The sequence below is a fragment of the Dicentrarchus labrax genome, unplaced genomic scaffold, assembly GCF_905237075.1.
Source record: "Dicentrarchus labrax unplaced genomic scaffold, dlabrax2021, whole genome shotgun sequence".
Classification (NCBI taxonomy): Eukaryota; Metazoa; Chordata; class Actinopteri; family Moronidae; genus Dicentrarchus; species Dicentrarchus labrax.
Genome location: NW_026136710.1, coordinates 21,365,870 through 21,391,060, shown reverse-complemented (window position 1 = coordinate 21,391,060; position 25,191 = coordinate 21,365,870). Strand labels below are relative to the sequence as shown.

General features: G+C 40.6%; 1 protein-coding gene across 1 annotated transcript; it reads right to left on the bottom strand.

The window, feature by feature from the left end:
* Positions 1–216: 216 nt before the first annotated feature.
* Positions 217–23,357, bottom strand: fech (ferrochelatase). The gene is made up of 11 exons (XM_051411989.1): positions 23,155–23,357; positions 21,461–21,551; positions 16,755–16,874; positions 15,639–15,787; positions 14,496–14,630; positions 11,870–11,976; positions 11,479–11,577; positions 10,964–11,071; positions 8,562–8,726; positions 7,313–7,372; positions 217–4,838 (listed from the first exon to the last, which is right to left on the bottom strand). Exons 1-11 carry the CDS (start codon positions 23,192–23,194, stop codon positions 4,701–4,703), a joined length of 1,212 nt encoding a protein of 403 aa, XP_051267949.1. The 5' UTR covers positions 23,195–23,357; the 3' UTR covers positions 217–4,700.
* Positions 23,358–25,191: the final 1,834 nt, after the last annotated feature.

Below are 25,191 nucleotides of genomic sequence, written 5' to 3'. Positions count from 1 at the left end.
GATTGGTTTTAAGACATGGATGCTAGATAGAGTAAGAATCTGGTCCCAGTTTTATTTTAACGCAGGTGCCTGCGATCCAAAAGATGTATCTGACAGCAATCTGTGACCACCATTTTGGATTGAGGACCAAAGCTTTCACAACATTTCTCTCAATCATCCAAAACAGCTCATATTGTAAAGGATATGGAGGCCTTACATGAAGAAGCTACACAAACATTTCATCTCACACCAGTCCTTTTTATTGTTTTTTATTTTGAAGGAAGACTCGTAATTATGTGTAACCACACTGTTAATACCATTTCTTCAAAATGGTTTTAAAAAAAGTTCTAACAGTGGAGACAGATGGTTTGTGTGGTCTAGAACTCATTAAAAGAACAAAAATAAATAATTTGAACAAACAACGTATGCTGGAGCTGCAACAAACGTTGTAGCGTCTTTGTTATATGTACAAATCCTGCACAATGCAACTTTCAACTAAACACACACAAACACACACACACACACACTCACACACAGCAAATTCTTACAAACGCAGAGTTGAAAACTGAAGCAGAGGATAATAAAAGAAAAACATGTCGGAGGAAAAACCCGCCCGTCACAGACATTAGCATGTGTTCCTGCTGTGACTGAAACATTGTGCCGTTTCTGCTCAAATTGGACTTTTTCCCAATGATAGTTGTATTAAAGAGATTTTACTTTTCTCTTACTGATAGAATCTGTCATTTGAAGGTATCATGGAACGGCGAGATTAGTTTAGATTAGCTCAATTGCAAACATCCAGTTATTGAGCTGAGCTATGCTAATGTTACCATTTAACGTCTCTTCAGTTATGCACACAGAGACATTAAGTGTCCTGGAGTTTGCCTATTCCTCAAAAACCAAATCATCCCTTTCAAAACTGTGGAAGAGCACATCATTGTGGTAAAGTGCATTGCTGTATGCAACACACAGTGGAAGCAGAAGAATGGACCAACTAAAACTGTACAATTCATGCAAGTGTGGTTGGCGGTTACCAGTGACGCCATGTGGTAAGAGGGCCAATGAGGCTACATAGGAAGAAAATTTGAATTTCATTTACTTATCATTGGTAGTCAATGGCAACCGCATCCAAAAGCAGCAATTTCTAGCCTTAGGTATTGTGTACACTGTCTGCACTGAGTGAGTGACGAGATCCTCTCAAAGTGAAATGCTAAAGGCCTCAAATGTCTTCAAGCAACACTATCTTCAAGCTCAGACTATCAAAAAGTCATCGCCCAATGTCATTTAGCATGTTCTGCCACACAATGTTCAAAATGGCCGCACCTACGCAAGTTAGTGAGCTCGTGAATTAGCTAGCTATTGAGCTACCTAGAAGCCAGCTAACAGCTTACATATGGAAGATATTGTAGTCGTCAGAAATGTGCCATCGCTTTCTTTCCATCAGCAAAGTTGTGGTATGCATCCTGCCCCGGTTTACAGAAGTCATCAACGACAGTGAATTGATTAGCACACCGAGCAGGTGAAAAGTAAGGGCTTCTTAGCTCGCTGGCTAGCTCACTATTAGCCAGCTACACTTGTACACGTCTGACAGAAAAACCTCAATGAAGGTCTGTTTTTCTGGATTTCCCCATGAGGAGAGAGCTGTGGATGGCCCTGATCCCAGCAGGCACATGGAAATGTTTCAGGGAGGGTTTTTCCTGTCAGCGTTTTGGTAAAGCGTGTGTAAAACGGACATAAAGCACAAGTCCAGTATTTCTAGTTAGCCAGTGTAAAAGGCACATTATCATGGCATAACAGGACAGACACAGCAGAGGAGGAACAGGTTCAGAGGTCAAAGGTCAAGTTAGCCCCAATTAAAAGTGTCAGGTGTTATTGACATTTACACATTATTAGGGAGTCTCATACCAAGCAAATGGGACAACAGAGGGAATCAAACCTGTGACTTTCAAGACATGTTCTGCAGCTGTAGCACCCGACGGTGAAAGAAAATAAAGCATTCTTTAATTCAACCTACGGAGTCATTAACGTACGTTTTTCCCATTGAGTTACTGCACTGTGATCAGGGAGGAGTGAGCGGATGAAAACGGTAATGAACTGCACTGAAGTTCAGGCAGACAGAAGTCAATCGATATTAAAACTAAACTCTAATCCAACATGTGACGGATGTCATTTCGGACACATCTCTGCTACTTCTCTACACAGTATACTATAAAAGAATTCCAGCATCATTGTATTTTTATGTGCAGTCCCACCAGAGCAACTTTATTTTCTGCTATTACACACCTACAAGGATGTGACATAGAAATGAAATGTAAAAAGGTATCGCCTATACAGTGCGCTCACAGTAATGGAACAGAAAGCCTCCTCTAATTGCTAAATACGTTAATCAAATCAAACATCTATTCTGACATTGATAACTCAAAGTATTGAATCAGTATTGGTAATGAAAAGTAGTATCTGCACAGAATTACTTCAGGGGCTCAAAATGACTTTAAGTGACTAAATAAATAATTAGAGAGGATTCAAAGAGGAAACTACAGACGCCACCGGGGGGCAGATTGCAGGGAAAATAAAACATTCATGAGGAAACTCTGTCATGCTGTTTTTAAATCCGTACACACACAGTTTAACAATGTGTATCCTAAAAATACATCCTCCGTGTCACTGAGGATGGATGCAGCCTCTCTTTTCTCTGACATTCTTGTTGAAACAGGATCAAACCTCCGAGTTTTCCAACATCAGTTGACAGACATCTGACACACCCTGCCGACTTCCATGGTTCGCAAGTCGACGAAGCATTACTTATCAACCATTAGCGATTTATCCCAACATTTAGGAGGACCCATCGTAATCTTTAGTTTGTATTCCACTCGGAAAGCACAGATGTACTTTCCTTCCATGTTATATCAAAATGTCAAGTCACTGGTTAGCTAGTGGGGATGAGTGAGTACTCTATTAATTGCATCTGTTCAACGAACCAAATGATCTATATTCGTATCTGCTCTGGGAGGGGGCGGGGCTTAAACCAGTTGTGGGTGGTACCTACAGCTGAAGTGGGCGTGGTTAGTCTGAAGCTGATCATTTAAGCCTAAAATTTTAATTGCTATATTTATTAGAAAACGGTTTACAATACGACCTCAGAGTTGAGCTTCAGAGTAATGTTTTTGATCACAAGAGTAGGAGAGCTATTTAGAGAACAACTGTTTACTGCACTATAAAAACAATAACTCACACTTGGTTTTAACTCAGCTACTACTTTACTTTCTCCTCTTCCTTCCCTGTCTATTAGCAACAGCGTATTTATAATACAGCAGAAAAAAGCAATAAACAGAGTATAAAAATAAACATGTTAATGAATTTCTATAGTAATAACATATTTTGTGTAAACCATCTCACAATACCCCAAAAATTATTTCATGACACCCTGAGAGGTTCCGACCCAAGATGCTTTTTTTTTTTTTTTAAGCTGGCCTACAGCTGCACTCTAGTTCATAGTAGAAATCACTAATGTCTTTCTTAGCTCTTGTAACTCTGTACAGCACCAACATAGAATAGATGCAGGATTTAATAACTTAAATCTGTCATGATAGAGCAAAAGGTAAATCTCTTGAATCCTTAAAGTAGCCGTGCAATTCCTTCTAAATCGCTCTTTTCTCCTCTCACAGGGCACGGTCGCACATGCACAAATTTGCATCTTTTCTTCGCGAGGAGTTCAGATTCAGGCGAACTTTGACCGGCTAAGTCACAGCCTCAACCAATAGCAAAGATGTGTGTGTGGTTGAGCACATGTGTTTGCGCATGTGTGACCGTGCAGCAGCATTTTAAGGCGCACCAACCTCCTCCAATCACATTGTAAGGATTGCAGCAGGTGTGCAAAGCGACAGGTGAGAAGGTGGTGGGGGGAAAAACAGCCAGCCAACCAGATCCCTTGTGTGTGGTGTTGTTGTCACGAATGACTGTTATTCATTTAGCACCAGCAAGAAGAGAAACGGGGTCTCTGATGGGGTTTTGCACGGGCTAAGTGAATGGAATGTATGCAAGGGAGCTGTAATCATAAAAAACACCGAAATAACAACACAAAACAAAAAAAATAGTGCAAGGCTTTTCTTTCCTGGAGCTTTGATGTGATGCAAGCAGTGTCAGTTATCGGCACAGACTTTCACCAAATGGAATCTGCAAACCCTTACAAGGGTGTTTGTTTTAATCTGTGTGGGGTGGTGGTTGGGAGATATTTACTGAATCAAGAATAGTCATGTAATCTGTTAAGGGCATGTTACTGCCAACAGGTTCATTTTAAGTTTTGATCAGTATTTTGTGTTACTGATGCTATTTACACATTTTAAAATCATATAGTAATTATTTTGATCCATTTAAAAGTCTGTTATTCTTCATGCCTACAAATCCCATAAGAGGACCAAAACAAATGAATTGTACCGTCTGCCTATTCCTCAGACTATTAAAGTATGATTTACAAAATGCATTTTTATTTTCCCATAAAGTTAAATGTAACCCCCCATGTAGGAACAATAAAACAAACTTTGAAATATATTTACAGAAACCATTTGGAAAGTTCTTCATGTTATGCTTTCTATGTAGCTGACACTCTTGCTGGAGAGACGGTGTGTTTGTGTGTGTAGGAGCCTTCTGGTTATTGGAGAAGGCCTTCAGTTCGTTCACAGGTAGCACTGCTGCAGGAAGGGCCCCAGAGTGTGTCTGCGTTTCTATGTGAGTGTCTGACTGGCGAAGAAGGCCTTGGTCTCTCCACAGGTGGGGTTGGTGCACAATGGGCAGCGGAGGGTCAGCTGGCGGGAGCAGGGCTGGTTGGACTTCAGGTGGGACTGGACCAGGTCTGCCAGAGCCTGGACAGGACATGACAAATACGTTCATTATTGAGACAGTAGTTGTGTTTCTGTCTGTCAGACAAAGAGTTAGGTCATTCTCACCTGAACACTCTTTTCATTTCTAATGACCACACAAACTCTGGGTTTATTCACTAATTATTTCTAGTCACTGACCTTCTACCAATGTAATGTGTGTAAGAACGCAACACACATTCCTGCCTATGGTGTCCCTCTATTCTAGTGATCTACAGGAGGCGATAATGCGCTAGATAATAATACAAGATACACAACAATGTGCCAGCAAAGGCGGGAAAGAAGAAGATGGTTTGCTGGTAAACTGGTAAAAAATGAGTGTAAACTATGTAGGTTTCAACCTTTTAAAGGCATTATGGGTGTTTTATGAGGAAGGAGTTGCATTCACCAGGTTCATTCAACGTTGTGTTTAGATGAGTAACATTGAATGTAACTTTTGTTTGAATACGGAACCTCAACAAGGCACCTTTAAAAGCCTTCCAGTGTCTCAATGGGCATAATTGCTCAGTTCCCTGGTACGCTTTTAATTTGACGTACAGTATTTACAGGAAGTGTTGAAGCAGAAGGGCACTCAGAGAGCACACCTCCGCTAAGGTGTTTTGTTTCTACAGTGGTGTTTGAGGCGTTTATGTTTTGTTGTTTGTTTAGAAACAGGACACCATAAATTATAATTATGTCAGGTTTGTAGTTGTGTGACAAATTCAGTTCAGGTTGTCGTAGACACCCGTGGTGACCACTGGCCTATCACACAATGTCAACCAATGGGAAAATTTGCATGATTCAGTTATGCTCTAAAATGTAATGGTTTCTTCCTTGGCCCATGCTACACCTTTCCACCAAATTCAAAGTCAGGCCAGAAGTTTTCCATAATCCTGTTGACAGAAAAACAAAAAAAACATCTGGCACCGAAAGCATAACCTCCTTGGCAGAGGTAATAAAAACAGTACATTTATTATTCCAGTAGTTTTTTAGTAGACAATTTGGGAAAAATGTTTATTTATTATTTACCAAGAGTGGAGATTGATATATATTGATACCACTCTTGACATGACTGTGACACTATAGACAGGAGACAGTTAGCTTAGCTTAGCATTAAGACTGGAAACAAGGGAAACAGCTACCCTGACTCAATCGATTTCCTGGAGCCTTATCCTCACTGTGAAGTTTAAGGGTCATTTTTACATTTAGGATTTTGTGTGGGTTAAACAAACATGTTAGAATGTGTTAATTACCTCTAAATCCAGTCTTTATGCTAAGCTAAGATAACCACATCACATTTACCTCCAAACATTGTGGTTGTATTGATCTTCTCATCTGACTCTCGACAAGACAATGAATAAGTGTATTTGACACAATGTTAAACTATTCTTTAAAAATGTTGCTGTTGCTCTCCACAGTCGAGAAAAGGATAAATAAAGCAAACGAATAGTATAAGAGAATGAAAGCAGTAATTTAAGGGTAAGAATGTCAAAATGAGGAGTGACATAAGTAAACCGATTTATTTAAGGATTTATAAAAAACAAACAAAACAACAGCAACCAGGCTCTGCAGTGAAAATTCGGATGAAAGTAATTTTCTTTATTTTCCAGCAGCTGCTGTTTGCAGACGGCAGCAGACTGATGCAGCTCACTGAGAAACTAAAACTACACCAAGGAAACCATCCTTCAGTAACTACCAACTAATCATCCTCTGGATATTGATCTATACACTCAACACACACACACACACACACACACACACACACACACACACTCAGAGACTTGGCGAGGGGTCTCTGAGCACGGCGGGTTTGACCAGCCAGCCAGCCGGGCGGTTCAGTTCTACTGTAGTCAGCTCTAAAGGTTCCCATTGATCTGCCCCCTTCCTTTAATAAACCTTGCACACTTGCACACACTTGCACACACACACACACACACACACTTGCACACACACACACACACACACACACTTGCACACACACACACTTGCACACACTTGCACACACACAAAGAGCTGTTACAGCTGGAGGAGTTGCCTGTTGTGAGAAAGGTTGCAGGGTTGAGGATGAAGGGAAGGAGGGAGGTAGGATGGAAGGAAGTAAGGAGACTAAGTAGAGAAAGGAGGAAGCAAGTAGGAATCCATTTATTGACCATCTCCTGCCTCCTTCACTTCTTTCACAGAACATTCTGCTGCTGTCTCCTTTTCTATTATTAGAGCCCCAGCCTGTGTTCCTACAGTCTTCCCTCTTTTTATTTTCAATCCTATATGTATTCTCAATGTTTGCTTTTCTTTTTTGGTGCATCTTTTATCACATCCCCTTTATTATTAACTTATTTCTATATTTCACTATCTATAGCTCCTCTGTTATCAAAACTTAAACTTAGAATCTAAAATCTGTTAGATATCATTTAAATGATTTGATATTTCCCTGCTGTATGTCAGCCCTTTTTTAACATGAGTCAAGTGTGTGTGAGACGTACCTTCATGAAGAGAGGATTCCCATTCAATGACTCTGCTCTCCTGATGTTCTCCACTCCACACTGAAGACAGAAAGGAAGAAAGAAAAAGCTGTCACACGTTTACACTGAACCCAACATGCACAGACTACAGTTCATATGGACCAATTCAGAACAGGTTAGGTGTAAAAAGCACCCCAGAGACGGTTTATATCCATAGTGAAAAATAGCATTAAATGGAGTTCAACGTTCAAGATAATGGGGTGGGAAAGTGTTTTCATTTTGTCAGTCCAGAACTTTAAAAAATAAAAGCATTTTGTCCTCAGTTTCCAATTATTTTTTAACAGGTTTTTAGAGTGAAACGCCTCTTGACTGTGGACACCCTGAAATGGTCCAGACAGTGTGTGTGTGTGTGTGTGTGTGTGTGTGTGTGTGTGTGTGTCTGTCCGCACGCACACTGGTGGCATCTGGTACGTCTATCTTTGTGACGACCTGTTTGAATTTTAAAATCTTGAAGGTGAGGATACCTCCGAAAGAAAAGACATTTATGAAAATGTAGGACGTGTTTGAAAAGTGAGGACATGTAAGGAATGTAGGGACATTTTTTAATGTAGATGTTTACGGTTATGGTTGGGATTTGGGAATGAATTATGTCAGGGTTCTCACAAGTATAGGAGCCCCAACAGTTGTGTGTGTGTCTTTTTGGGCACCAGTCTCATTGATTGGTGGTCACCTCACTGGTGCCTTTACACAGACAGAGGACACAGGACACAAAGCTGCAGCTAACACGTCTCACACTCACACTCACACTCACACACACACACACACACACACACACACACACACACACACACACACACACACACACACACACACACACACACACACACACACTATTGCTAACCTAAACTCCACATCAAGTGTCAAGTTAAACCATCATTAATTGATCCCAATACATACAAGTACATATAATTATGGCAGACACTTTCTTCTTCTTATAGGATTTACATAATGATGAAACAGAAACCAATGCTTACTGGGAAGGAAAGAATTAAATCTAAAAGCTGACGGACGATTTGGAACATGACCAGAAAAATACAATTCATAACCCCCTTTATGGTCCTTTTACCCAACAAACATTTATGGCAATATTCAGCCTCTCCTCACTTAGAGACTGTCATGTGACGCTGTATACACACTACTAAACTGTGCAGACAGAAGCTGACAGCCTGGAGCTGCTGGGAAAGTGAACTTTTTTTTTTCTCTTCCTTACCTCCTCCCCTAGCACCTGTCCATACTCGATGTCTAGCTCGTGTAAAGTCTCTATGTGGTCAGAGGTGAAAGCGATGGGCACCAGCAGGATGTTTTTCTTCCCTCGTTCACACAGGCCTTTAATCACCTCGTCCGTCTGGGGGCCGAGCCACGACATAGGCCCCACCTGAATGACACAGGACATGACACATTGAGATGGGGAGTTATGGGTGCTGTGTTTGTGTCGACAGAACACGAAACTACAATCAACAACTACTTGGTACCTGGTCCACAGAAGATGGTTCCCTTTTGATCTCAGGACAAACTTATACATTTTAGCTCCACTACTCATTATAATAATAATACATTTTATTTGTAAAGCACTTTTCATAAAAGAATCTCAAAGTGGGCATAACAAGTCAGTGTCGGGCCCCAAGGCTAAGACACTGATTAGACTAGACTACTTGACCAAAATCAGTATTGAAGCACCAGAAGAGAATAAAAACGCACAATAACACATATGAAACCACATTGACATTACTGACAAAATGTTTCATGTATGCGCATAGGCATTATAAACACAAAACACTAGTGTGTAGATGGATTATTATACAATCATTATATCCATCAAGTGTGAGATGGAGACACCGTGGAATGAGGGGCTTAGCTCACCGACTACTACAGCATATTTTGATTGATTTATATGACTGTAAATTGATTGGCTGCATATGATGTCGATTCAGCTCACGTCAATCAAGATTATAGCAGCAGTGCAAATATGAATGGTCCGTTACGGGCCCCTGGACTGCTGCGGGCTCCTATGCAACTGCAATATAGGTAGGTAATAATAACTGCATATAGGTAGTTGTAGTAGATAGTTAGGCCGCTGCCACTACTGGTAAGGAGCTAAATCTTCATCACTATGCTTGCTCTGTCCAATACTTTCATATTGTGTGTAATCAACACTGCAGAGGGTGTGCAGGTTTGCAGTCTATCTGCTCCAGGTATTCTTACAATACAAAACTTAAAGGATCAGTGTGCAGGATTTAGTGGCATCTAGCGGTGAAGTTGCAGATTGCAACCATTTGAATACAGCTCAGCCTTCCAAGCGTGTTTGAGAAACTACCGGGGCCATGAAACCATGTTGGTTTGTCCATTCTGGGCTACTGTAGAAACATGGCTGTAGAAGAGGACCTGCTGCCTCTGTTGATAAAAAATGGCTCATTCTAAGGTAATGAAAACACAATGATTCCTATATTCAGGTTATTATACATATATACTAATGAAAACATACCTATGAATATTATATTCCATTTCTGCCAATAGATCCTCCTCAATGTTACTCACTGCACCTTTAATTTAACACGACTGTCCCATAAAATGAGTTCACTGTAACTGTCTCATTATTCAACAAACAAAATGGTATGCCTTGATAATTAATAGCTATAATCACATACAAATTATTCACGCAGCTATCTTAGCTGTGTTATGTCCAACATATCTGTAGCCTTTTAACAGTATGAGTATTTCCACACACATCTACTTTATTTTCTGCTCCACAGGAAGCCAGCAACACTTCTCTCCTCCTCTACTGTGAACAGCTGATTGGCTGCAAGAACAATTCATGTGATGTGTGAATTCTATAAAGTGTCAGCCACTGAGACCTGAGGGCTCGGAGCTTTCCTGCTCTACTACAGCTGCAGTATTAGACAGACGAGTGGCTCCATCTTGTGGTGACCAAAAAATCTGAGTCTAAGTTCATCCTAACAAATGGGAAACTGTACAGTTGCAGTCATTCATTGGTGTAGATACATAATTATACATGCTGTAGATCATTTGCAGTAGCATTAGCAGTAGATTTGCCACAGTAATAAACCTGCTAGTAGTAAATAGTATGTGCTCATCCAGAGTGAACAAACTCATGCTGTACCTTGCCCAAGTTTGGTATCAGGTACCAATAAAGTACTTAATGGTCCCTACTGGTTCTCAAAGAGGCTACAATCGATATAATCAACATTATATTTAAAATGACAATGCATCAAAAGACATGGTGAACATAACGGAGCGTCAGTGGCTACAGAGCCAGAGGATTCCCTCAGGAGTTGGTAGAGACCAAAATCAGAGCTAAAAGAGAGAGTATATATGATAATGTTGCTCTGAAACTGCTGGATGTGAATAGGCAACTGTTAGTTATTTGCAGGTTTAAGGTTATAGATGCAGGACAGATGCAGATGACAAACAGACTGTTACAGTGCTGCTGATTGTATCACTACTGTTCAGTTTCAGCAAACAACCACTAGATGATGCTACTGGTTTATTTCTAACACAAACAGACAGTTCTCAGTCTGTCTATTGTGTGTGTGTGTGTGTGTGTGTGTGTGTGTGTGTGTGTGTGTGTGTGTGTGTGTGTGTGTGTGTACTCACTCTGGACTGCCACACCAGTCTGTAGGGGTTACAGTGTCCCAGTCTCTCCATGACTCTCTGAACTGTGGCTCCCACTTCCTGAGGATAAGGGTCCCCTCTGTTTACAACCTGCACACAGTACACAGCAGTAGCACTGTCAGTAGCACTACTAGTAGTACTGATAGTATCTTTACCAGTAGTAGTTTAACAAGCAGCAGGAACAGAAGTAGCAGCAGTAGTAGCAATAGCACTGATACCATCATCAGCATAAGTAGCTGTCCATTTGCAGTAGTGGTATACATTTTTGTGTGTACAGTAAACAAAAGAATCCGATATGAAGTTTAATAAAGCATCAGACTGATGAGCAGTATGAGTAAGCATAGTAGTATCAATAAAGTCTTAATGATACACATCCCTGTTGCTAACATTTGCAGACACTGGTGTAACCTGGTAGTATTAGTAGGATGTGTATCAGTGGGACTAGCAGCATCAGCAGCATCAGCAGTGTTATGGTTAGTATCAGCACTAGTGCTTACAGCCATAGGGAGCGAGTGTGCTGAGAACAGAATGACAACGTCGTCCCTCTTCCCTTCCGGAAACTTCAGCAGCTCGTTACTGATGTGTTCTGCAAAACACTAAACAAACACACACGCACATACAGAGTGATCATTTGTTGTATTTCATGTATTTTTCGACAATCTCGAAATTATAATTTTCCTCAATCATTAGAAAGAAATGTTTCTGACTGACCTCTATTGAGATCTAAAAATGCTGCGCACTTGATAGTTGCTATGATTCGCAAATGTGGCAAGCAATATAATATAATATAATATAATATTTATAATTTTTTGTTCTTGCTGAGAGAAGGAGGAGCCTTATGGGCACTTGGTTTAAGTGAGTGTGTATGTGTGGGTGTGTGTGTCTAACCTCCACCAGCAGAGGGTGTGTGGGCCAGCGGTCAATGACACTCCAGTTCATTTTTGGCCTGTCCCCTCTGTTGCTGTAGTAACGGTAGATGGCATTCAGACTGCTGCCTGTTTACACACACAAACAAACACATTAATATTACACTTGTGTTCCAATACACAGCAACCACGGGCCTCTGTGGACCACCAAGCAGCTCCACTGGAGGGTTGGTGGCGAAGTGGCTTAGCTCGAAGGCAGGACTGTTTGAGCTGTTTCAGAGAGAAAATTCATTCCCAAAGACAAGATTAGCTGCAGAAAGCTGCTGAGTCAGCGTTTCCTTCCAAAGATCAAAAAACAGACCAAACAGAGAAGTAAAGCTGATGTATTTAATCTGTCTTTTGGACTAAGGTTTCAATATAATGTCCAATCCATCTACACTGACAGTAATTATTCTGGTCAGCACCAACACTGACAGCAACACCCAAGTAATCACCCCTGATAAAATGTAAACTCCAACATTAAGCCCCATATGTGCCTGTGATTACTGTGGTGTGTGCAGGGTGGCTAATGTTCACATTTTCCCACAAGTTCAGGTTCCTGTCTGTATTATTTAGCTACCTGTGTATTTAGACCTTGGAAGCTACAATAGGGAAATAGATTTCCCATGTGTACTTGCATCAAAAGTCACCAATGTGCTCAGTTTGATGTCCAAACATCTACCCTCCAGAGAGCCCCAGTTTGTGTCTCTCTTGTCCTGGCGTTACATTCTGGTTGCTGCAAGGTTTGAAAGACCCAGAAGGTCAATAAACTTAAGGCTGTTCTGAAGGTATTCCCAAAATCCTCACAGACTCTGTTATCCATGCTGTTTCCTAATCCAAACAAAGATGGCAGCCAGTGGCTATCCGGATAGGAAACAAGAGTCACAACTTGGGAAATGTTTTTTATGTCCTGTGGCAGCTACATTCTTATTATTTTTTTTCTTCTAATGAATGTCTTTATTTTGCGTTTTTTATTGTGTTCAATGATAGTAACTACTGTAGAGCAACAGGAAAGGGAAGAGAGAGAGGGGATGACACGCAGAAAGATAAGGCCACAGGTCAGAGCTGAACCCGTGGCCACTGCAGCAAGAACTCAGCCTTGGTACAGTGGTAAAGTGCTGGCAGGGTTCTAGGGAGCGCTGGGGTGATACACTTAGGCAGTAGAGAAAAAAAAACACTGCCTTTACAGAGAGCTCACTAAACAGCTAATAACAAGCTTACACAGCTTTTTAAGAGTAAAGTTAAAGCAGTTTCTGTTTGACACATCATAAAGCTCAGGATAGACCTCCATTTTCTTGGTTACCAGGGTGACGAGGCCCACCGTCTCTAATAATAGAATAGAATAGAATATACTTTATTGTCCCCTAGGGGAAATTTGTCATGGACTCAAAGTGCGTAGTGCATAGTAGTAGCTGCCCTTACAGACAATACAATTAAAATACATATAACAACTAAAGACATACACGTAGGCTACATACACACTCATGACACATCCATCTGCGTAAAAAATACAGCCTTTGCTGTAAACGGGAACATACATAATCTACATGATCACTCCAGCTGAAGAGGTTATCCAGGTGGAAACCCAGATACCTATAAGATGTGACCTGTTTGATCTCCTCCCTGTGTATGGACAGTGGAGTATGATCGCCCACCGACCGAGGGTCAAACACCATCTCCTCAGTTCTTTTAATGTTAATGATGAGATAGTTCTCGTCACACCACTGAACAAATGTATTAACCTCCGTGAAGTACAATGACGGGTCTGAGTTCTGGTGAAGCAGGCTGAGAATGGCAGTGTCGTCGGAAAATTAAAAAAACAGGTTGCCCGGGAGACTATTGGTGCAGTCATTTGTGTAAAGGGTGAACAGGACCGGTGAGCTTACACAGCCCTCAGGTGCACCTGTACTGATGCATTTGGATTCCCAAAGTGAGTCGTTAATCCTGACATTTTGGGTTCTATCTGTTTAAAAAGAATAAAAGCACTTCATAATAAAAGGATTAACATTCATCTGGGTCAATGAATAATAATATAATAATAAATGATTGGTGAATTAAGAGTTCGGAGCAACAAACAAAAAAAGTAGTAGTAATAGTAGTAGAGGACAAGCACTTTTTCACTAGCCGGCAGCATGCCACCACATACATAAAGCCGCCGATAAAGCTGATGACCAGTGTTTTTCAAACTGCACACAGACAAATAAAGAGTGCTTCCACTATGTCAGAAGAATGATTACATTTTTATGAAATATAATATGATTATTACAGGTCGACAGTGCAACTACGGTACACTGCAAAGGCTAAATATTTAGAGGGTCCTCACTTAGAAACTGTATTTATCAGAAGGCAACAGGGTGGACAGCGCTGTGGGTGTGGTAACACTAACGGCTACAAACATCTTTTTTTATCTTTTGACTTTTTTCCCCCAGTTAATTCAATGTATGTGTTCTTTGGACACTTCTACTTCTGAACAGAACTTAGTGCTTGAAAGGAGCATTATTGCTACTGTAAATGTTATCTTATGTACTCCTTTATTTCATTTGCTGTATGTGTGCTGTGTGTGTGCTGTATGTGTGCTGTATGTTGTATGTGTGCTGTGTGAGACTGACCTGTGGTGGAGCAGCTGTACTGAGGATACTGTGTGAAGGCGACGGCCCTCTCCACTCCGTCTTTCTCCATCTCCTCGATGGCGTCCTCCGTCAGCGGGTTAACGTAACGGAAACCGATGTAGAACTTATGAGGAGCTGCAGAGAGAGACAGAGTCATGTGAAATAAAGTCATTAACAGTACCACTTTGAGTTAACTGTTGAGCTGATGTGAATTAGCTATTAGCTTTTAGATGTATGTAACTAGCTAGCTAACGACTGGTGTAGATTAGCTTGTTAGTTAGCTAGTGTTTTGCTCTGTATCAAAACACTAGCTAAGTAGCTAGCTAATGACTGATGTGGATCAGCTAGCTTGTTAGCTAACAGATTTTACAGCAAAGGTTTCACATACAATGAATGTGTCCTGGTAAATTAGTGTAGAACAATTAAACCTAGAAAAATATGAATAAAGATAAAGTAAGACAATAAAAAGACAATATATACAGATATAAAAAGACAGACAGTATGGACAATGTGACTAAATAAATGAATGAAGAGCTGTACGGGAATATTATATTTGCAATGTGCAAGATACCTTTAGCACGCTAGCTTAAGGTGTGACTATACATATGTTGCTTTTATTGTTTAACCATCTTTAAAATGTGGCTGTCTTTTCAATATCCAAGTGCGATAAAAGTACAGGAAGTTTGCTTTGCTTGCTCAACTGTTAACTGAAATATTTGTTAAATGTCTGTATAATCTAATTAATATGGAAGATAAAGGAAGTGGTATGGAGAGCATTGTTTAACAAACTGCCGCCTCTGAATCTGGTTTTTATACCAGTCGATAGGATCAGCTTTAAGACTGTTGCCTGTTATCAGTGAGGTGTGTGCAGGGGTGTGAAGAGACACTCCTTCACTGTGTCACTATCTACACTTCACACACACACTTGCTGCGAACAAGTGAGTGTACCAGTAGGAAACACAGCAGCACTGTTGACAGCACTGTTAACATGATGCTATGTCTTCCCAAATGTCTACAAAAGGACTTTCTGAAGCCTACAAGACACTCAAACTCTCCATTTAAACGGAATGCTTTCAGGAGGAGTGAGAGCTCTAACAGGCAGAGTGACCCTCCTGGAGCAGATGCTCTCTGGGACTGTCTCACCTGTCTCAGGACTCATCTCATCCAGCAGCTTCACCATGCCCTCCCCCTGCATGGAGGTCCAGTGTTTGATTGGTGAGCCCCCTCCGATCTTACTGTACTGCTCCTGGATCTTTGGCGTGCGACGCTTGGCGATGAATGGGCCGAGCTTACTGCAGAGCGAAGGACAGGACATCGAAGAGTTACACACTATACACTTTTTGTGATAGTGAAAACGAAACACTGGGATGCGTTATTTCCAAAAAGTTTCGGCAAAATTTTATCTGAGATGTGAAAGAAAAATCACTCTTTGGTTGACCTGCTCATAAGTCACAGCCACACTATAGGCCAAACCTGTAATGTTGGGTCACAAGACAATATTGCTTCATTTTAAGGGGGTCACAAAAAAAAAAAAGTTTGCTTTACAGGTTCCAGTGTTCTTTATAAACACATGTGAAAATGAAGACCGCGTCTCAGCAGCAATGAGAAACTACTTTACTGGTTCACCATCAGTTATTATGTAACAGACAGAGCACAGTGACCCAACAACCTTCCCCATTTGTTCACTCGTGTGTGTCAACTTCACAAACACATATGTAAAATGTATCACTACTAACGTGTTCCTTCAAAAAATATGCTTGCCAAAACTGTTTGCACTGCTCATAGTGTGTGTGTGTGTGTGTGTGTGTGTGTGTGTGTGTGTGTGTGTGTGTGTGTGTGTGTGTGTGTGTGTGTACCCTATGATTTGTAGAAGCTATCAGCTGTTGTTTCCAGACTGCATTTGCAATGTTATTTTTAGCTGTAAAAACAGCTAGTGCACACCCCAGGCCAGGGCTTGTATCCCAGAACAAACACACACTAAACGAATGTTTTCCCGTGTTTATTGATGAGTTGCTGATATATATATATATAGATATATATATAGATATATATATATAGATATATATATAGCTGGGATATCTTTTGCGATGAAACAGGCAAAGATGTTGATGTCAGTTCCTCAGTGTGTTGGTCCAGAGAAAGATATGAACTGTGCTGCAAACAATCAAGTTATTGATACAGTTCTTAAAAAGTTGCTTTTACTCTGAAAAGACAATGTGTTTTTGTGTGTGTGTGTGTGTGTGTGTCCATGGCACATACTTCTGCACAGGGAGTTTCATCAGGTCTGTGTCCATGAAGAGCCGCAGCAGGAAGTCATGAACGTCTTCTAGTTTCTCAGGTCCTCCCATGTTCAGCATCAATATGCCTGTCTTAGGTTTCCTGCGGGCACAAGAGATTCATAATCAATATCTATCTAACATCCCCATGACTCCCAGCGCAAATCTATTGAGTTTATTGATCATTACCGATGGTTAATTAAGAGGTCTTCTTACCATGAAATCTCACAGTATATTGATTTTCATGTCTGCTAATGTCTTAGGCTTTGTGCACAGATTAATTGAAGATTATTGATTGCTGATGCCTTGGTCATTATGCAAACACAAAATATTGATATTTCTACCAAGATATAATTTATTGATAATAAATATTGGTTTCTATGTTTCAATGACATCATATGAATGTTTTTAGCTTAACTTAAAACATTTAAATGTGGTTGTACTCAAAGCAGCTATAGTTAGCTTCACCTGTTGGCCTGTGAAATTACCTCGAGCAGCTAGTGTTAGCTTGTTCTATCAGGCTGTGATGCCAACGTTAATTCAAGAACCTGATGTTGACTCATTCTAACAGCTTGTAACATTAACATTTAGAGGTGGGTATTGTCAAGGACTTCACGATACGATTATATCACGATACATACGATGTATATTGCGATATATTGCGATAGTCCAAATAGTTAACTGAAAGTGTAAAAACAGAACTATACTATATTGATAATTCAGCAGACAAATTGAGTCAAAACAATGTAATTCAAAATGTCTAGGTGTTCTGTTTGTTTTGTTTTTTCTGTTTGCTTTAATCTTTCATTGGATGGGTCATGAGTGTGTATGTAGCCTACGTGTACGTCTTTAGCTGTTATATGTATTTTATGTGTATTTATTGTCTGTAAAATGCCTTTTTCAATTTATTTATATTTGGCAAATTACCAAACACGCAGATCTAGCTGCCATTACATCAAAATGAAAATGATGTGCACTCTTGCACTTTAACTGGACGCACTGATATTGAAAACAAGAAAACAAAGTGCACAGTGAACTCACTGAGGATGGTGTGGGGCTAGTAGAGGACTGAGCTGAAATGTACACATGAAAATATGCACAAGTACTCCTTATTGTCACTCAACACAAGCGTAGTTTGCCTCGCGTCGACAGGTTTTGGTTGCTGTGGTAACGCTATTATATCTGCATGGCGTCTGACAAGGTGAGTTTCGCAAGTTGGTTGTGTTACCTGAATATTTCACGGCAGCGTGACAGAGCTTGCAAATTGCATTTGCTTTATCCAAGTCCATTCTCCCTGGTTTGTTCTTGAAACCGGAGTGCACCCACACATTGGCTTTGTATTTTGAAGGCGCTGCTCTAATACCGTCAGTAGACATGCTGCTTCCATTTCTCACTCTGCCAGAAACTGCGCCCACCAATTCGAGGCAACCAGAGTCGTACTGCGACACCTACAGGAGCGGAGGTTGTAGTTTCCCCCTTCAAAATATCGGGAGCTGGAAATCGATGTAGTATATCACGTAAATAAATATCGCGATATATTGCCGTATCAAGCACTGCCCTATTAACATTAGCTCCAGTAGCTAATGTTCCCTTTTTTTTTTTTTTTTTTTTTTTTAAATTGGACTTTTATTTTTTAGGAGGAAAGCAGGCAGAGCAATGGAAACATTGCCAGCTGTGGGAAACATTTGTCAGAAAAAAAGTATACAGAGAGATTACATGCAACTAGAAGACCTAACATATTTCTTTTTTTAAATCATATTAGCTTGTGAAATTAATGCTATCTCTAGCAGCTACTGTCAGTTTGTCATGTCAGCTTGTGAGATAACAGCTAGTTTCAGGGCCTGTCCTTAATGAATACGTTTTTCTCGAATGCGGATAAATACTTTACTGTATCGGCCTCGCGTCCAGACGGATACGGCGTTTTCGGGGTGTGAAAACTGTATTTCTTGGAAACGGGTCCCAGAGTGGGAAAATCCGAAAACGGCGGATTGCCCGGAGTCGTCTGGACGGCGAAAACAGATTTTTTCCGAAACTATGACGTATTAGCCCCGCCTCTCTAGCCTTTAACCTCAGCCGCCGCCGCTAGACGCGTCATAACAACAACAACAATGGCGGACTACTACTACTTGTTTGTAAACAGCGCATGCTCCATGGCTTCTCTTCCGGTTTTAGTGTATTGGTGTGGCGGCGTCACAGCGCCACATACAGGCCTGGCATATGTACTACAGCGTTTTGGGTCGTCAGTGAATCCGTGTGGACACAGATATTTCTGGAAACGACGCCGTGTTTACGGAGATTTTTTTAGAAACGACATCGTATTGGGTGAGGCCGCGTATTCGTGAGGACAGGCCCCAAGAAGCTCATGTTAGCTTGTAGAGCAGCTTGTGAAACTGACATAAGATAAGATAAGATGTTCCTTTATTGACCCCCCCGTGGGAGAAATGTACTCAAACAGTATATGTTAGCTCATTGTTCATGTGTCACCATGTGAAATTAACACCTCAGGCAGCTATTTATGAGGTCGTCGTGTAATGTTGCGCAATAACTTTAGCTCAAGAGGCTAATGTTAGCTTGCCCTGGCAGCTTGTGACGCCAACTTTAGCACCACCAGCTAATATTAGTTTGTCAGTAAATTCCGGTGGGTGCTGCAGTGCTTTCAACTTTACATCGCCAATGTTTTCATCAATTCACAACTCTGGTTCTGGTTCTTTGTACGCTTTCTGAGCCTTGATGCCCTTGAAGAATCTGCTGTGTCATTCACAATTATTATTTGGCTGCCATCTTCAAAGGACAGATGAGAGCCAAAAAGCCAAGAGGACGAAGATGAGAAAGATTGTGCGTGAAAAGACATCAACAGAAAGCAGAAGTGGCCTACAGACGGCTGGCAAGCATCCACTGTTTACCTTCTGATGAAAACCAAAAGGTTAAATCAGGACAAACTGGCATCTGTTCACCAACTGCTCCGCCGTGTGAGCTTTTATACAAACTCAAAGTTTAGACCTGTCAATTCATTGTTTGAAAGCTTAATCATCAATGACAATTTGGACAACTGACTGACTGAAAAATATCCGCTAGTTGCAGCTTCTCAAATTTGAGGATGTAATCCATATCATTGTTAACAGACCTTTATCACAGCAGCCATTCTGACTTGAAATAGTAGGGTAAACACAGTCAGGGTGCTGCTATTGGGCATATTGGAAACGCTCTGCTACACTAAATGGAACGGAACTTTAATTAGTTTCATTGGTAACACCTGTGTTTACCCTACTATTTCATACTAAAATGGCTGCTGTGAAAAAAATATTTTGAATCACTGAGGTTTTTGACAGTTGGTCAAAATAGACAGTCATAGACAGTTTGAAAACTTCAGATTGGGGTCTTGAAACTGTGGACGGACATTTGTCATCATTTTTACACGGTATAAACTTATTGATTAATCATTAATTGAAAGGTGAACAATGGTTTAATTGAATGGTTCCAAGCCAGAGGGGAACTGATGGTTAATGACATGATAACCAGGAAACAGCCGACTGACGACCGGTGTGAACATTGTGAGACTGTATAAGTAGAACTTAGAAGTCTGCATTCTAAAAAACATTTTTATGAACTTGTTCCTCTTGCTTAACTTTTTCATCTCTTTTGGTTTTTTCTTCCACTTCCATTTCCTCATTCTATCAGAGTTCCTCTCATTCACAAATTCTTACATTATCATAACTGGCCAATCAGCTTCCTGCTCACATTCCATTAACCAGTTGGTACTGACAGTTAAACTGACAGTTGAAGGAAATTTACATACGCACACACATTATTATTTAACCAAATAATCACTAACTCGCTGCAGGGACATCGTATAATGGAAGTAACAAAGTGGGGGAAAAAAATCTACAAAAGGGAAGAGAGAATATCAAACAAACTATGTAAATAATTACAACCTCAAACTATTTACCTATAAGCTATGGGAACACTCTCATCCAGAGAGAAAGAGTGAGAGAGTAGGTCAAACGTGCCCCACAAGCCACACCCACTGACTGCCTGCACACAGCCCAAGAGGAGAGGTAGAGACCCCAACGCTGTTGGCAGAAGAGCCATGGACTGTGATTACTCTGATTAGCATGCATGAAAATTAATCACATTATAATTTATTTGAATATATTTCTGACCTTTCCCCTGATGTGTAAAGTAAATGTGTTGCTAGTAGCTTTTTAGAAATATTTTCTTTTTTAAACATTTCTCTACTGTCCCAGAACTTTCCCAGATGCTGTATCTTTGCAGAAAACTGGATGTGCTTGTAGTCAGGGCACGTTGGAAATAAAGGCTTAATTGAGCAGTATCCAATAAGGGTGCACTGGAAACCAGAGGTGGTGCGGGGAGAGAGTTTTGGGGGAATTTTCTCAACATGGTAAAAAATGTGCAGGTTAATTTGAAGGAACCAGCTTTAGCAGAAACAAACTAGTGGCAGATGAAAAATTGCCTCTTGGCTAACTCTGGTGCAATTACAGCAACGTGTAACAACTGTTAAATAAACCAACAACAACACACAGTAAGTGTTTTATGAGGAAGGAAATACATTCAACACATTTCTTAGACTTTACTTAACACAGTCATGCTACAGAGTGTATGCATGTACATCTACATCCACCGCCACTGTGTGTGTGTGTGTGTGTGTGTGTGTGTGTGTGTCTCTCTCACCTGTTCTCCTGTGTTTCTGGAGACGCAGTCTGGGCTAAAGCAGCAGCAGTGGAGCGTCTCCTTACACTCAGACCGACGCTGCTCCTGGCAACTAAAGCAGAAGAAGAAAACAGGTCATGCACTATTTTTTAACCTTTTTTAACCAGGTGAGGAAATGTTCATACATTTCCTCCAAAACTTTCATCCTCTGAATCTTTCAGGGTAGAACCAAACAGGTTCTTAGTTTTTGTGTGAACAACAAATTACATCATTTCTGTTATTAATACCACAAATGTGACGGGGCCCCAAGTTAACCTAAAATTCAATAGTTTTCCCCCCTAAGAGGCTCCTGGAGGTTTCTCACCACCATCATTAGTTGAGAAGAGACTTTGTCTCCTTTGTGCAGTGCATTGTGGGACAATCCTCTACATCATTTATCATTTATTTGTCACTTTTCTAGAAGGAACACCCTGCAAGTGAATAACTTTATACCAAAATCCAGACTCATACATTTGGTTTCTTTGGAAACGTTTGCATCTCCACAAGAAATTAAAGTCCCCCTGAGTCAGAAATCAGTTTCCTCTTGTCCCTACAGTGTGCTGTGTGAATGCTGTCTGTACAGAGTGTGACAGTAGAAGGACGTTTTCACATTCATCTGCTGAAAGTGGAAAGTTTCTACAAGCAAGATTTGTGACATCACAAGGTCCAGTATTAATATATAATGATGGCCAATAAACATTAACTTGCAAAGAAGTGTAGTTAAATAATATGTCCCTGGCTCTACAGTGACCTCTTACAGGAGGTCACACTAAGTGACCTTAAACACCCTTTAACAATTAGCACCACTGCCATGGAAAACAGTGAGACAAAGACACATTCTACAAGCTGTAGAGGACACACAGAAAACTAATACCTTATAATTGAACTGTTGGATTGACTCTATCAGTGTATACAGTCAGCTCTACTTTCATAACCCGGGCTGCAGTACCCTGACGCGCCACCAGGGGGCCTGCTGTGATTATGCAAGTTGACAACGCTGGAATTGTGTAACTAACTCCGAGAGAATGTTTGGTTCTCTCTCTCAGTGGAAACATGGCCCGTTTACAGCTACGTGTCGTCTGTAAGGATCCCCTGGCTGTTGCTAAATGAAGCGCAAGCACAGGATAAATCCATTATGTAACGTTAACATTAAACTGTAACCTACAGTAATGTTGGGCTGCGACAAAACAGCGGCTGTTAGTGACAGGCTAGTTACGGAAACACCGCCATTGGTCTGTAAAATAAAAGCAAACCAACGGCCACCTTTCAGCAAATATTACGATTTACAGGTCACAAAATGCCACACATGGACAAAGAACACACTGCCAGAGCTGCATAAAGCGATGCTGGTGCTATAAAAGGCGATAATACACGGAATTGGGTGTTAAAAGTTACAGCGAGGGTTGTAATGTGAAAGTCCTGACAGGAAGTTGTACTCTAACATCTCCGCTAGCTTAACCCCCGTTTACGAAACGATGATGCCAATGTCAGCGGCGTGCTGTTGAGTTACCACCGAACAACGCCACCCCGTCACCCGAAACTGCCTTTAAACTGCTCCAAAGAAACACAGCAGCACAGTTTGCTCTGTGGCGTTTAATCCCGAGCCAAATTATGAAACTTGAAGGTGTCCCTTCACGGCTTTCACCGGGCTAACTTAGCTCCACTGTCACACTCACATTGGATCAAGCGACCGGCTCTGCCCAGGACTGCCATCATGGTTTCCTGTTTTCACCGCCGATAAAAGTCTCTGTTCCCGCTGAGATGAAGGCTGGCTCCAAGAGTAACACTCCTCACTGACTCACTGGCCAGCCCGATGTGTCCACCAGATTTGTTCAGCTACCGCCGGCTGGCTGTCTGTCCACACTCCTGTCAAGTTTGGTAACGATAACAGACACTTCCGGTTTGCAAATTCAAAATAAAATCCTCGATGATGCAATATTTTACATAGGGTTTTCCTGAGGATTCATGACTCATTTTATTCATATTTTGTGTATTTTATATGTAATTATTGACTTTTCCATTTTCACTTGTCATTGTTAGATTGTATGTCACTGTTGTAATTGATATTTTATATCTTCTCCGTTTCAATAAAGAAACAGAAAAGATAAAGATTTCACGGGTGAAAATTTAAACATAACTTATCAAAAAGAGTGTACATGTGGAACAAATTTAAATATGTAATATCTTTTTTAAAATATACAGTTTATGAGTAATACAGAGACAGACATTTTCATTTAAATTGTGAATTAATGGGGATCCATGTATAAGGTATTTAGAAATGTGTGTGCAAAACATTTATTGAGCAAAAATAACAATTAGTACTAAAAGGACATTTTTATTAAATTCTAATCTTGATGTTTGACTTAAAGTGTTTTCAAAGACTAATGCAGTTTAGTAACTATAGGTCTGTTAAAGGGTATTCACAGTCACAATTGTATTTATATATTAATAACCATATATAGTTATTTTATGGTAAAATACTGAATGAGGATATGAACGATATCAGGCTTTTATTGTGGAGAAAATAAACCTTTCCGGTCTATAGATTGCGTACTCTGGTTCTCTTGACGCAGAGCGGTATTAGTATCAGTATTAGTGTAGCGTCACATCTACGTTGCTCTGAATTAGAAGATAACTCCGCCCCCGCTCGTGCCGGTTACACCCACACCAGAGACAGTGTGTGTGTGTGTGTGTGTGTGTGTGTGTGTGTGTGTGTGTGTGTGTGTGTGTGTGTGTGTGTGTGTGTTCAGATATAGTTTATCAGTCCTAACAGTCACAGTGTAACCCTGTTTCTGGTTCTGGAAGAAGAAATGAAGGAAGACAATTAGAATGGACTATATAAGATTGAAAGAAATGTCAGTGTTGTTTTATGTTTTGTAAAACTTAATAAAGAATGTTTCATATATTTTCACATTTTTCTTCCTGGTAGGCTTAAATTATGTGGCCAAAAGTATATGGACACCCTGTCCACAGCCACTGTAGCTACTGTCTGGGTCACTTTGCATATAAACATACTTTTGGCCATGCAGGGTACCTTACTCCTTCAGATCTGGACAAATCTTAAAGTAACTAACTGCAACTAATGCGAATGCATTAATGAAGAGTGCACAATCAGTTAGAATACATTCATGAATAGTTAATAGATACATTATTATAAGAATAATCATGGTTTCAGATTAATTGTAGTTCACACAATCTACTTTTTACAAATCTACTCCTTTATGAAAACGAGATTTGAGAGCACTACTGAAGGAACAGTAACCTGTTCAACTGAATGAAATGAATGTGATGTTGAGGAGCAGGGCACACCTTTAAGAAAATAAAACATCCTTGGTCTTCCTGGAGAACATTTCTTTGAGCAGGTTGTTTTTTGGAACTGCTCGGATTCCTTTAAATCTGACCCGTTTTTCTAGAACTGAGGTCTAAAGCCGCATTTCCTTCTTCCTTTTAAAATCAGTTTGCAACAATAAAGCAGGAAGCCCACGAGGAACCAGGAAACAAACAAAGCAAGAAAACAACAGCTGCTGAAGAAGGAAGTCCTCACATACACAAGCTCTTCTCTGTCTGTCTGTCTGTCTGTCTGTCTGTCTGTACCACAGAGACAACGTTCCTCCAGTGTGTCAGTGTCTCTGAAGAAGAGTCTTCCCATTCATGTGCGGCTAGTCAGTCAGTTTTCTCGGAGCAGCATCTAGTGGCCATTAGAGGAACTGCAG